At 39.4% G+C, this 13822-nt stretch overlaps 3 protein-coding genes across 3 annotated transcripts; 2 read left to right on the top strand and 1 right to left on the bottom strand.

The window, feature by feature from the left end:
* Positions 1-599: 599 nt before the first annotated feature.
* On the bottom strand, positions 600-8493 carry Cbr-pme-1 (the record flags this gene model as incomplete). Its single annotated transcript, XM_045243435.1, has 19 exons — positions 600-737; positions 787-994; positions 1037-1129; positions 1172-1309; positions 1358-2428; positions 2474-4020; positions 4063-4181; positions 4228-4363; positions 4413-4477; positions 5209-5463; positions 5537-5660; positions 5706-5924; positions 5969-6064; positions 6116-6256; positions 6303-6635; positions 6685-6886; positions 6932-7506; positions 7548-7670; positions 7714-8493. 19 exons carry the CDS (start codon positions 8491-8493, stop codon positions 600-602), a joined length of 6363 nt encoding a protein of 2120 aa, XP_045092616.1.
* Positions 8494-9796: 1303 nt separating this feature from the next.
* CBG04220 lies at positions 9797-11660 on the top strand (the record flags this gene model as incomplete). The annotated part of the gene is made up of 7 exons (XM_045243443.1): positions 9797-9916; positions 9964-10206; positions 10253-10762; positions 11031-11118; positions 11165-11234; positions 11280-11405; positions 11453-11660. The coding sequence occupies 7 exons, from the start codon at positions 9797-9799 to the stop codon at positions 11658-11660; spliced, it is 1365 nt and encodes a 454-aa protein (XP_045092615.1).
* A 797-nt stretch (positions 11661-12457) lies between these two features.
* On the top strand, positions 12458-13378 carry Cbr-trap-1 (the record flags this gene model as incomplete). The annotated part of the gene is made up of 4 exons (XM_002639536.1): positions 12458-12512; positions 12559-12699; positions 12749-12876; positions 12929-13378. 4 exons carry the CDS (start codon positions 12458-12460, stop codon positions 13376-13378), a joined length of 774 nt encoding a protein of 257 aa, XP_002639582.1.
* Positions 13379-13822: the final 444 nt, after the last annotated feature.

Genomic DNA, 13822 nt, shown 5'->3' on the forward strand with positions numbered 1-13822 from the left:
AGTGTAAGCAGCGTTGGCAAAAGATGAACACCTGCGCATCTAACAAAAATCGTGCATACACCCTGACGCCAGTTTGCACAGCCCCTTGGCAATATTTTCGACACTCCCCCAATTCCTCGGAATCGGTTCCTCTGACACAACCCCTTCCTCGGAATCGGTGGAGTGTCATATTTTCGTGACTCCACCGATTCCGAGGAAGGGGTAGACACATGAGGAAAAAGATAGTGCATTTGAAAAGAACTGGATTGCGGTTTTTGTGATACACCGTATTTATTTTGCCCAATGAATCGGTAGACATGAAAATTTATGTTTTTGTTGGAACATATAACACGAAGGACACGTTGTCAGGTTGACATGAAAATGAATCAGATCTAATGAGGATATTCATGACATTGTGTGTTTTTAAATCTTTGTATGCATGAATCGGTTTAAAAACACTTTTAATATCATGAATAACCTCATAAAGGTTATGGTGAAATAACAAGGGTGCGTTAGATTTAAATAAAGCAGAACATATTTCTGTTAGAAAACAAATCTTAGTGCCTAGATGCTGTTATTCAGTCCTTCGACTAGAAATAACAAAAATGTATCGTTGTCAATTATTTACAAAGAATGTAGAGATGGACGAGGAAGCCGTAGATGACAAGACCAAGAACCCCATAGGAGTAGTTTCGATTCCGAGAAAGAAGAATCACAAGTTGACGAACAGCTGGGTCCATTGAAGGAAACAGTGTATCCTAAAATATATTCAGTGGGTTATGTATTCTTTAAGACACCTTACAATACGGTGTGCATTTCCGAGAGCCTGGTCTGCTTGAATTGATTAACTTCAGTTTGATCCGAACGGACCATGCTGTGACTTTGAAGATCACTAATCTGTGTCTCACATTCTGCTAGTTTCTGTTTAGCATCAATGAGTTCGTTAACAAGGCCAGTCCGTTCCTCAGCATTTTCAACTTGGATGTCCTTGTTGATTTTTTCCAAATCGGCAACTCTGAAATCAAATTTACCAGCCGTCTGGAGGTAGTCAACTTACACTTCCTTCAACCGAGTTGATTTTGCCAGTTCCGCGTCCAGCTCGATATTTTTCTGCTGTAGCTCATCTGTCTGCTGTTGGAGCTCAACAATTCTGGAAACTTATTGTTTACTGATGATAGCTGCTTCATCTTACTTTTTTTCAAGACAATCAGTTTTTTCAGTGCTGAGTTGAAGCAATGCCATCGTCGAAGAAAGTTCATCCTCCAAACGCTTGTTTTGGGCCTTTGCGGCAGTTTGGATGACTTCCAAGCGGTTTTCTAGTTGCAGAACTCTGAAAGAAAATCATCGAATCTGGAACATTAAAAAAAAAGTAACTAACTTGTCCTTCTTTGGAGACAAAGCGTCTTGGAGTTTTTTGTGGATTTTTGCCATCTCAGTCTCCGAATTTTGTTGCTTCAGGGCCAATTCATGTTTTTCTTTAATTAGATTTTCGATCTCTGTCTGCCTGTCTTCAGCCAAAAGTTTGAAACTTTCAATCTGAGATTCCAGTGATGCTTTCTCGGCAACCATTTTCATAAGGTCGTTCTCCTTCTGTTGGACCTTTTCTTGTGTTTCCAATAAGGTCTTCTCTTTTTCCACCTTCAACTCCTCTATCGTGATCTCTTTCTCCTTCAAGCGCCGCACTTTTTCAGACGACTCTTCAGTTTTTTCTTCCAACCTCTTCCCGAGGATTTCGAACTTAGCTTTCTCCGACTGCAACAATTTTTCGTACTCCTTCTCTTTTTGGTCGAATTGTCTGAACAGATCTTCTACAACTTTATCTCTTGAAGATGATAGCTTTTCAATCTTAAGATCCTGTGCCATAATTTGAGTTCGAAGAGCTTCGGCTTCATTCGCAAGTTGATGGTTTATTTCCGCCAGACCTGATTCTGTTTCTTTTCTCGATTCCTCGAACTCTTCTAGTTTTTTCGTTAGACGCTCTGTTTCTTCCAGCAACTTCTGTTTCTCTTCCATGGTACTCGAGAGTACTCCTTCAACTTTCATCTTGCCTTCTTCGATTTCCTGACTAAACTTCTGTTGTTCGTCCAACTTTTCCTGAATCGTTTTCAACTGAGCATCGAGTGACTTGATTTTATCCGAAAGCTCGCAGATCTTCACTTCAGCATCAGAAATGAGAGCATCTTGTTGTTTCTTGTGCGATTCTTGAAGAACAATTTTCTCCATTAGTTCGGAGACTTCCTTTTCGAGTCTATTACTTTCGTCATCATATTTCTGCTTAAGTTCCTCAGTATGTGCGCTAAGTTTGCAATTGAGCTCTTGCTGGACTTCCAGAGCAGCGTCGGAAGAACCGAGTTTCTCGCGGACGGCTGACAGATCCTCTTCATACCGTTTCAGTTGTAAATCCGAAGATCGTTGTAGCTCAGCCAATCTACACTCCATTGTCGAAACCCTGCAATTCAGTTAATTATTTGAGAACACCTAACCTAGGACTTACTGTTTCTGGGACTTGATGTGTTCCTGTTCACAACCTGCGATTTTGGATTTGTAGGCAACAACCGTCCGATGGAGATCGAGGTTTTCCTCTTCTTTCTGGACGAGCTGTTTCGAAACTTCAGAAAGTTTGTTCTCATTGCTCTCCAGGGTACATTTCAAAATTTTGATAGAATCTTCGAGCGAATCGAGTGTTTCAGAATTGACGGAGGACATACTTTCGTTGCTAGCAGAATGGTTCAGTTTTTCTTCTAGAGCTTTGCTGTGATCAAGAAGATCAGAATTTTTAGTCAGAAGGTTTTTCAATCTTTTCAATGAATGATCTTTCTCCTTCTTAAGCTTTCTGTTGGCTTTCTTCAAAGCATTCAACTCTTCCTGGAATTTTTCCCTCTCTTCTTCCATAACTTCGCTTCTCTGGGCATCATGTTTGCTAATAGTTTCTAGGAGACTACTGTTCTGTTTGAGAAGCTTCTGGTAGGCAACATCCTTTCCTTCGAGAGCGGCCGACTGGAAAACTTGCTTCCGTTGTTCTTTTTTGAAATTTTCGCGAAGTTGTGTTACAGCGCTGACCAAGTCGATGCTACCATTGAATTGAAATTCTTCTTGCAAATCCTTAACCAACGAAGCTTCTAAATCTTCTTTTTTCGACAACTGATCTTCAGCTAGTTTCATCTTCTCCGTTTGCAGTTTGTACTTATCCTGAAGCTCAAGAATGGTTTCTTTTGCAAGGGCATCTGCTGCGTGATCATTTTCTTCAAGCTTTTTGATGTACTTTCGGCAAGCTTCCTCGTTATCGCGATAGTGTTTAACATCCGCCTTCGAAGAAGCCAGTTGTTGTTGGAGCTCTTTGATTTTCCCGTTTGATTCAACTAGATTTTTCTTGACTTCGTCAAAGTCTTTCTTGATAAGTTGGACTCCATTATTGATTCTGTCATAGCGAGTTTCCAACTTCTCGCGATCGACTACCAGCTGATTCATGGAATTTGAGAAATCTACATTTTGCTTCACCATAGCTGCTTTCAAAGACGATATCTCTTGCTGCGCTTGCTCGAGCTTATCAGACGTTTCCTTTTGCAAGTGAACGCTTTGAAGCATATCTTTTTCCAGTCTCACGGATCGTTCTCTCACAATTTCCAGATCGGAGCAAACAGTCCTATAGGAAGACTTGTGAGCTTCAATATCTGATTGAAGTGTTTCAACAGTTTGACTGGCACTCATCAAAGATTTCTTCAACTCTCCGATAACCGCTTCAGATGTTTGACGTCCTTCTTCGAGAGTTCTATTGGTTTGATCAAGATTATCTTCAAGTGATTTTACTTCGACTGAAATTCTCATGTGAAATATCTTACAGAATATCATTTGATTACCTTCCAGTTGAATGGCCCGGTTTTCCGTATCGTTCAGTTGGTCTGCAAGCTTCTCACGTTCCTTTACTAGATCGTCGTTTTGTTTTGTGACTCGATCTAACTCTTCAATGATATTGGTGCAGTTGTGACCATTCGCAGATTCGGAGAGATTATCTTCGCGAATTGTGAACAACGAATCACCATCCTAAACAGAAAATTAAATTTGTGAAAAATCAAATGAGCTTACTCCATTGTGATCAGCTGGTGCGGTTGCCTTTAATGTCTTGATGAGCTGCTTAGCAACGATCAGTTCGGCGTCTTTTTTTTCCAGTGAGGAATAGAGCCTTGCCACATCTTTGTGTGTATCTGTGATAAATTAATTTTTTTTTCCATATAAAAAATGAGATCTTACGAGGACTTGAGCCTGATGTTACAAACTCTCGCAACTGGGATGACAATGCTTCGAATTCGACTTGGTGGCTGTCGTTCGATGATGATCGCCCGTCACTTTCTATGATCGTTGACGCATTCAGAGATTGACTGCCGTGCTGAATTGAAAGCAGTCTTGAGAATGCCATTGACTGCAATAATACTCACCTTTAGAAGCTTCGTCTTGTTCTTACGACCCATGATTGACTCGATTTGTCGAGCAATATTATTACCTAAAATATACAATTAAACTATTTTCAAAAAATCTTGTGAAAATCAGAATTTTTTCGCATTTTCATAACGATCCACTTTAGGACGGCAAAGATGAAAGGCGCGGTGGTTTATTTCTTGTCGTGACAATTGTCGTCGCGAGACCTACCTACAGTAACCCAGCGGGGGAGTTTGAATATAATTTTTCATGAAAATGGGTGACTTTGGATTTGAAGAGCTGAAACTTCAGAGAATCTTCAATAGAAATAATTGGGAAAAGAGCTAAAAAGTGAAAAATAAATAATGTAATAAGGAAGATTTGGAAAAAAGAAATCTGGAAGCTCAGGTAACGAGTTTCCGGTTTTTTACTCAATGTTCGTTTCACGAAACATTACATATCATCTCAATTTCCTGTCATATAACGGGGGACTTCCAAAATTCCTCATGTGTAACCTTGAACGCTAAATATCTCCTGCTTTCGTTTTTTACTCTTTCTTTTCTACCCAACTCTTGAGTCTTCTATTTGAAGTCTCTCTGTTGAATGAATTTCTATATTTGTCATATGCACTGTATTCTCGGATATCATTCATCAGGAAAAATGGATAAAACGCCTTTACAAAAGATAAAAATCCTAGGGAGACCGTATTTTAATAGAGATACTTATTTCTACAAAAAAAAGCGAAGACATCAGACAAAGGGATTGCATTTAAATTGATATACTTATGCAGAGAAATAGAATCCTAATAATGATGACATGCTTGGAGACATTTGACACGGACCAAGTATTTCAGTTGAACTTGATCGACATCGTACACAATGTATCTGTAATGTTTGATAGTTAGGTGCTTTCTATTCAAGAAGCATTTCTCTCGAACATACTCATTATAAAGCAGGCGGAAGTCGGTTCCATGCTTCCCAGTAAGTTGAACATGCGTTGGACCTTTTGGAACGACATAGCCGTCTGCATGATTGTAATCTCCAATCGGATTGGGACATTCACGACCTATTCCTGAAAAGAAAGGATATAGGAAAATGCTGTCACTATCAGTTCGCAGGTTTTCGATTATTATTATTACAGTTACCTTTAACAGATGATGTTCCTTTGGGCAGCGTATTCTTCGTCACCGATACTGCATCCATTTTCTCCGCCATATTACCAAGAGCCACATCACACAGCAAAAGATATGCTTCGTCTTTCGAAGCGTTCTGAATAGACAATTATAATCAACTACATAAGGGCGGAAGACTAACCACTCGACAATAGAAAAAGCTCTTGCTGAACATATCCGCGAAATATACGCCCTTTCCGAACATGTAGCCAGACACGGGGGCTTCTGGTGGGGCGATACGAAGGCCTTGACCAAGGATACCAGCAAAATTCATTTTTCCAGAACCATGCCAGAGGAGCTTTCGGTTGCCTATATGTCGTTTGAACTTGTTTGACTCATTTTCTCGATCAACCATCAGGATCTTTAAAAATCGTAAATTATAGTTTAGACAAGTATAGTACATACATCCATCAGTTCAACTTTGATATTATGAGTGGACCCTTTTGTATTGGTGATATACTCCTGAATCATTTTCCATTCATTGCATCCCTTTTCTATTGGCTGAAAACAAATTTGAAAACGATACCATGCAAAGGGCTGATTCAAACTTACATTCATTTTACATTTCAGTTTCTGATAGTTCACATCGACCGGATCGATGCCAATTGTTACCGTTGGTGTACTATCTCCACCACAAATTTGATCATATGCAAACTTGATTTCGAGTAACGCATTCAACATATTGTTCTTTTCCTGAAAATCTTCGTTTGAGCTAATCGTCGCGCGATATGAAACTCACTTTAATTTTGTGGAAACTATCTATTGGCTCGGGAACTTTCATTCCAAAGTTGTGAGGAATAATTGTATAAAACTTATTGGTGCAATCAAGGATACGGTCTTCATCGACGGGGACATCAATGAGGAGGTCACTGAGATCATTGAGAACAGCGAAAGCTTGATTGATTTGCTTATGGGAAAGACGACCGAGTGGCATCTTATTCACATCCATTTCAAATGACTTCAACGCTGATTTCATGTTCTCAATATCAAAAATTGACATAACAATTTCTTTCACAGCTCTCGGAAGAAGTGTTCGAGAACCAGGAATAATATCCTGCTCCTTGAGTTGATCCTGTAAAAAAAGAAGTTTTTGATAATCGCTAATTACCGTAAATACTTACAAACTCCGAATAATCAGTTTCAACAAAGCTGAAAGCTCCAGGCATCTTACGGAAATGTTTGCGGAACATCCATTCGTTTTTGGTTTTTTCGAGGAAAATTTCTTCGAATTTCTGGATAGCCGCTTCTTTTGCAAAAGAGTCATCCATGAAGCCCCCAACCTCAGTACCGACTCTTCCCCATGATCGAAATACGTAATATATTCTGAAAAAAAAACGAAAGTGTCTCTGTGTTTAGCTATCAACTTACTCTCTGGTGTCATCTTTGAGTAGCTGAATTTTGTAGAACGAATTCTTGTTTTGTGTGAGATCTGTGAATGAGAGCGTTGCTTGATAGAGTGCACCATCCACTTCGCTTCTATAAACGTGGCACCTATCAGCATATCGGAACTTAGCATCGACGACTGTTCCATTTTTGATGATGTGAGTGTTAGTCGAAGTGAGATCATTGATTTTTATTGGTACATGATTGTTCATGTCAAATGCTTCAGCAGCATAAATGAACTGTTCCCCGCGGACTCCGCCTTTTGATTTACGCCTATCCACTTTCACTACTTCCTCTGCTTCCTCAACATCAATGTATAGACGCTCACACATCACATTGAACAAAACGCTTCCTTGACACTTTTCGAGTAAACGAGGAGTTGTCTTAAATGGAGTACGGATAGGATTTTTCGTTTCGAATGTGCACTTTGAGTACTCAGTAGCATATCCCGTGCAGGTATAAGTTCGACGAGACGAGTTGTACACCACTTTTCCATTTTTACACTTTTGGCAGCCGATTGGAGCTCCGAACGTAGCGTTATCAGCCAATCGATCGATCACCTGAGATTGCGATTGAACGTTGAATAAAAAAAACTACAAACCAGTGCAGTTGGATCTTGTCCTTCCGGAATATCCTGACCGTTTATTTGCAGCACTGCGAGTCTCTCTGATCCACTCAACTTCTCGAAAAGTTGACGGCACGCCCACAACTGATCTGCTTGTTTCTGCAAACTGACGGTTCGAAAGATATTAATAAAAATTCAGCACCTTCATCCTTGCTTTCTGAAGCTCTGCTTTCTTGGTCTCTCTTGCCAATCTTCTCTTCTTGGATGCATCCGTTTCTTCTTCGTCTTGGATGATGATCTCCGGTTCGGCATGTCGTTTTTGTCCAGCGATGGAAGTTGACGGTACATCTGGCAACGGCAGCTTGTCATCATCAAGAACTACAGACGAAGCAGTGGTTGAAGCTTGAATAGTAGTAGTCACCTTGGAAGCGGAATCAGGTGTCGTTTCTAAGTTGCCTTCTTCAATTCCATCGACGACTAGCACCACCTTTGGCTGATTTGGCTCTGCTGGTCCTTTGGCTTTCATTATTTCCAAACAGCTCTCCGATACACGATTCTTCCAGCAATCTTCATAATCCGACCAACCAGGGACATCATTCAGAGTTCCCTCAACTTTTTCGAATCCTTCCAGATGGCATTTGAAGTGCAAGTTCTTGCTTTTGTGGATGACCTTGATTTCGTCCTTTTCAAAGTTAACGCCGCATTTGACACATTTCCCCCGATTCGTTGCTGATTTATCTGTTTTCAGTGCTGATAAGGATACAGTATTGAAATACAGTTTTGGAGGAAAATGGGGGTCTCTAAACTTCTGAACACGATCACGAAGTCTCTCCTGATCTTCCCAACGCAACCAGTCTACTCCTTTGATGGAACTTATGTTAATTTCGTGGCGGCCATGAGCCAGATTCTGCCAGAAACATTCAAAATGAAACCATGAATCCATGGTCCCGTCGAAAAATATAGACGGTTGATGGAGGGACATTCGGAGCTGTTCCTGTAAAGTTTTTACTTTAATTTCGGATAACAATATTGTTACACTCACTATGTTGATATACTTCTTGCATTTTTTGCAGGTCGACCGAGCAGATTTGGCGTATTCCACCGAATATGGAAGTGGAGTGTTTGGGTGTAACATTCGGTTCCTATGATTGATTTATTACTGTAAAAAAAGTATGATTATTATGTTACTTTTCAAGTGTACAATCATAAAAGTATTACAATCAAAACGATTAGATGAACATGATGCTTAGTGAACGCTGGAGCTCAGAACATGTTATTTTATTGACTTTTTCTCTCACACTATTACAATAAGCAAGACATCACAACGTCGTATTTCCATTGCTCATCGCGAAATAGGGGGATGATGTCAGAAAAAAAGAACAGTGCTATTAAACACAATAGCAATTACGAAAATTATAGTAACTGAGTTCAGTGAATGCGGTCGAAAAATCAAAAAGCTGAAAAAAGCAAGTCATCATTTTAGAAGGAGCCTGGCGCTAGAAAAAAACGAGTGAAATCGATAGCATCGTCTCAGTTGGGGGCTATTTTTTGAATACGCGCTATATTCCATTGTCCATGGGGCGGATTTCCCTTATAAAACTCAGTCAGGCACTTCAGTTTCGACTAAACTAAAGAAGATACTCAGAAAAGTACTTTTTTCTGAACTCGAGGAAAAGAAAATAGTAAAGGAGTAATTCATGACATAAAAATGTTTTTTGAACCGTTTCTTGCATGCAAAGTAATCCATTTTTTGTGTTTGAAAACATTTCTTGGGTTTAAAAAAAAATTCATGAAAAAAAAATTAGAAAAAAAGAAATAAAAACAGTTTCGAAAGTTTGTGTCGTGTCGAGACCGTTTCAAAATGTCTACCGTACTTACAGTAATTTTTCAAAGGGTCATGCCTCAAAGAAATGAAGAATTTTCTCAACACGAACATAATTTATGCTTTTTTCATGAATTTTGAAATTTCGACATGCATGATTTGTTTTTAAAAACAAAGCAACATTTTTATGTCATGAATCACCCAAATTTTGTAGTATGTTCTAACGAGCCCCTAAAGGCTCAAAGCGAAAACACATTTTGCATTTTTTCGCTGTAGAAAAAGCCTGCGTTTGCAGACATAAATATAAAAAAGTCACGCACTCGAATCTAGGTGAAAGTGAAAGCCGCAACTCGGAGTGTCGTTTAGGCAAAATTTTTTGTTGGTCGCTATATCTACCTTTGATTTGTCTCCAGTTTCTCGGATATTTTCAGGGGAGTGACAAAAAGTGTATTTTTCAGATACGATGGTACCTGTTCTAGTGGTTTTCTCGCAAAGTCATGTTGATTTTAGAATACCAGAGTTTGAAGCGATCTGTTCGATGCTCTCAATTAGAGTGAAAAACATGAACTCAATAAACACAGAGGTTTAGTATTCATTGAAAAGATAAAAACCCAAAGTCTTCATTTTCAGAATCACATGTTTGTTCTTCATTTCGAGAATCGTCTGGATGTGACAAAGCTATTATCACGTTCTATTCTGATTAAGTTCGCCATCTCGTTATCTGTAGAAGCACAGTCATACGAACAACTTTTTCACGAATTGAAGAATAAACCAGAAGTGATAGAAAACTATGACGTCCCCGATGAGAGCTTCGCATTGAGATTCTTCGCGATTGGTAGAAAGAAGAAATTAGATAGTATCGAACGGATCAAGGTTTCTCCCTAGCAACAAAGTCATGGATCTTACATAGTTATTGCAGATGTTTTTAGAAGCTGTTCAGTTCAACCATGCTCCAATTTGTCTTATATCGCCTGTCAATGAGTTCTATTTAGTGGAGGAGTATGATCATCCCACAGACGAAAACCCTCGAAAAATCTTCTTCGGAAAGTTGTGGGGGGAAGGTCGGAGTGAGCTGAAAACAAAGTATAACTTGCGAGAAAGATGCTATATTGGTAACACAACGATGGATCCAGAGTTGTCGTTCATTCAAGTTGGTTTTCCAATGCATTTGTGTTCTCTAATCGAGCATCTTAAGGCTAACTTAGCAATGGTACAACCTGGAAATCTTGTCTTCGATCCTTTTGTAGGAACCGGTGGACTAATCCTTCCAGCAGCCGAATTTGGAGGATATGTGATGGGGACTGAAATCAATTATCAGACAGCGAGAGCCAAGGGACGGTCTTCTAGACAAGGAGTTGGAGAGCGACACGAGTCAGAAAGCATTAGGGCTAACTTTGAACAGTATTATACTGAGGCAAGATTCCAGAACGTTCGAAACACATATTTATATGGGTTACTTGGTGTCTTGTGGTGGAAGGCACCTCGGCAGATTTTTCGGAGGCTCTTACACGGCTCAATTTTGAAAAGCTAGCTCGGCAGCTAGGTGTATTATACGTAAAATCATGAGAGGAATCTAATGGTATCGCTTGCCGAGCAAGTAAACGAACACAGAAAAAGTTTTTTTTCGGAGCTTGCTCGGCAAGCCTAAATTACACCAATGCTGGCCATGCATGTCGAAACAAAATTTAGTTTTACAGGATAAGTTATTATCTATTGTGATTGCTGATTCGAGCAAGCATGCGATCTGGAGTTCAAATGCAAAGTTTGATGTCATTGTAGCAGATCGTCAGTTTAATAAATCTATCGAATAAAAACAATATTCATGTTTTAGCACCCTACGGAGTTCGCGAAAAGGCTAGGAAGACTGTGAAAAACAAGAAATCGGATGCAAATGAAGACTAGTATGTTTCCAGAGCATCATGAAGAAAAATAATTCCATTTTACAGTATCCAATATCAACAAAAAGAAGATTACGATTTGGAAGCTGCGTTTTGTGATCTGCTCAACTTGGCAGCAATGGCATTGGTGATGAACGGACGTGTTTCCTTCTGGTACCCTGTTATCCTTGAGAAGTAACATTTCATCGCTCTTCCTGACAGTACAGCAATCAATTTTACAGGTACTGCTCTGAAAATCTGCCGACACATCCGGCCATGGAGTTGTTGTCAAACTGTGAGCAACCATTAACCCGCAAAACAAGTCGTCGGCTTCTCAGCTATCGGAAGGTGCGCGAACCAATTGCCAACGAAGAATGCGAAATTCGGAAGACCGGAGTTAGCCATTATCGGGATTGCTTGTTCTCTTCGAACAAAAAAGAAAACTGTTAAATCAGATTTGTTTTAGAATTGTTCATTTCGTTGTTTCATTGTTTTTTGTTGGTTATAATCATATGTTTTTTCTAATGTTTCTTTTGACATTGTTTTTTTTTAAATTTAATTTCGTAAATATTACATAATTTTAGTTCAAAATCTAACTTTTTTCAAATGTTTTATGGAGTTTTTTTTTCATTTCATGGGGGAAATTTTGTCTGAAAGTTTTTTCTCTGAGTCAATTGAAAAATTTTTCCAGATTTTATCAGGCCTTTCACATTTCGGACGACTTTTTAACGCAAATTTGAGGCCGTATGCAAGAAAGTGGAAAACCGTTTTCCGGTGTTTGGAAAAAGATGTTCTGAAAGTCTGAAAATTTTTTTTTCCCAATTTGAAAATGGATTTTGGGCTAAAAAATGAATAAAAACGAATATAATTACAGTAAAAATTTTTGTCACTTTCAGAACATCATTTTCCAAACACCGGAAAACGGTTTTCCACTTTCTTGCATATGGCCTCTGTACTGAATTCAGTTTTCAAATTGTGGAAAGTAAGAGACGCAGACCGTTAGACGCTCCAGCAGGTCTCGTAGCGAAAGTGTTTGCAGTCTGCTAGATACGGTCATCCACAGGCATGTAGTTGACGGCGGAGGAAATGCGACGTTCTGTCATTTTTCGGCCGCTTTCCTGTCACTCTTATTCGGGCACCTTATATAAAATTGATGCCTTTGTTATTTTTTCTTAACTTTTTTCTTTTTTGTAACTCCTTTGATAATATTTTAATATTTGTAAGACTAGTTTTAAATCGTTTCAGTAATGAAGCTGACATCCATCCTCCTTCTCACTGTTCTTGGATTCTGTGCAGTCTATGGTTAGTTTCGATGTTCAAGGTGATTTTGTTAATCATATTGTTTCAGCTGCTGATGTTGTCGATGGAGAAGTAACTGATGACGCCCCAAAAGCTAATCTGGAAGAGGATGACCTCACGATCGGAGCATCCCCAGATGCTGAACTTGCTTTCCACTTTGTGCAACCAGCAGATGCCAACGTTCTTCACGGTTTGTTTTTTTTTCTCTCAAATAGTTGATTATCGTATTGTTTGTTCAGAATTCTATACGGGAAAGCCCGTCAAGTTCCTAATTGGTTTCCAAAACAAGGGAGAAAAGGACTTCGTCGTCAAGTATTCCGAGACCTCTTTCCGTTTCCCAACTGACTACAACTACCACCTTCAAAACGTGAGTGATCAGGCATCGAAATATGCAGGCAGTGTTACTTTTCGTTTTTCAGTTCACCAGAGGAGAGTACAACCGTCGTGTTTCTCCAAAGGAGGAAGTCACTCTTGATTATGGTTTCTATGCTCACGAAACTTTCGCCGGACGCCCAGTTGGACTTGTTGTCAATATTCACTACCAAGATGCTGACGGCAACGTCTTCGTCAACAATGTTTTCAATCAAACTGTCAACATTCTGGAGGACGACTCTGGCTTCTCTGGAGAGACCGGATTCCTTTTCATCTTCTTCGTTGCACTTTCAATTGGAGGACTTTATCTCGCTAACCAATTCCTGTCGAAATTGTCCCGTAAATCTGGGCTCTCCAAGCGTAGAGTTGTTGAGCAAGGAACATCTTCCGAAGTAGATTTCGAATGGATCCCAAGAGACGCTGTTAAAAACAAGGAGAAGAAGTCTCCAGTCGCCGGATCACCGAAGGCTCGCAAATCTGCCAAGAAAGCCGAGTAATCAATGTCGATGAATAGAATTCCGTTGTTACTTCATATCAGAACTTTTATTTATTTAAAGCCTTTTTGTTTCTCCCAACCTCTCACGAAGACAAATTTGTGTATATTTCTTCATATTTATTTGTTCTCCTCCCAAAATTTTTTCCAATTTTCTCTTGCGGGACGGGTATCACACCCGCGGCCTCATCTTCTTTCTATGAAAAAGAAAAATAATAAAAATATAGAAACTAAATCCTAAATGTGTCAATTATATTTAGACATAATTAAAGCCAAAGTGACTGTATTTCGAATCGGGAAGAACGGATACTGCAAATGGGCGGGGTTTATTTGAACCGAAATGGAGATCTAGAGAACCCCACTCATGTTTCAGCAAAAAATGCACACGGTAAATATCCGTTTTTGCCAATTCGGATCTTGCCCATTGAAGAGCACACCAACTGGGAAG

This window comes from Caenorhabditis briggsae, assembly GCF_000004555.2.
Source record: "Caenorhabditis briggsae complete genome, chrI, whole genome shotgun sequence".
Lineage (NCBI taxonomy): Eukaryota > Metazoa > Nematoda > Chromadorea > Rhabditida > Rhabditidae > Caenorhabditis > Caenorhabditis briggsae.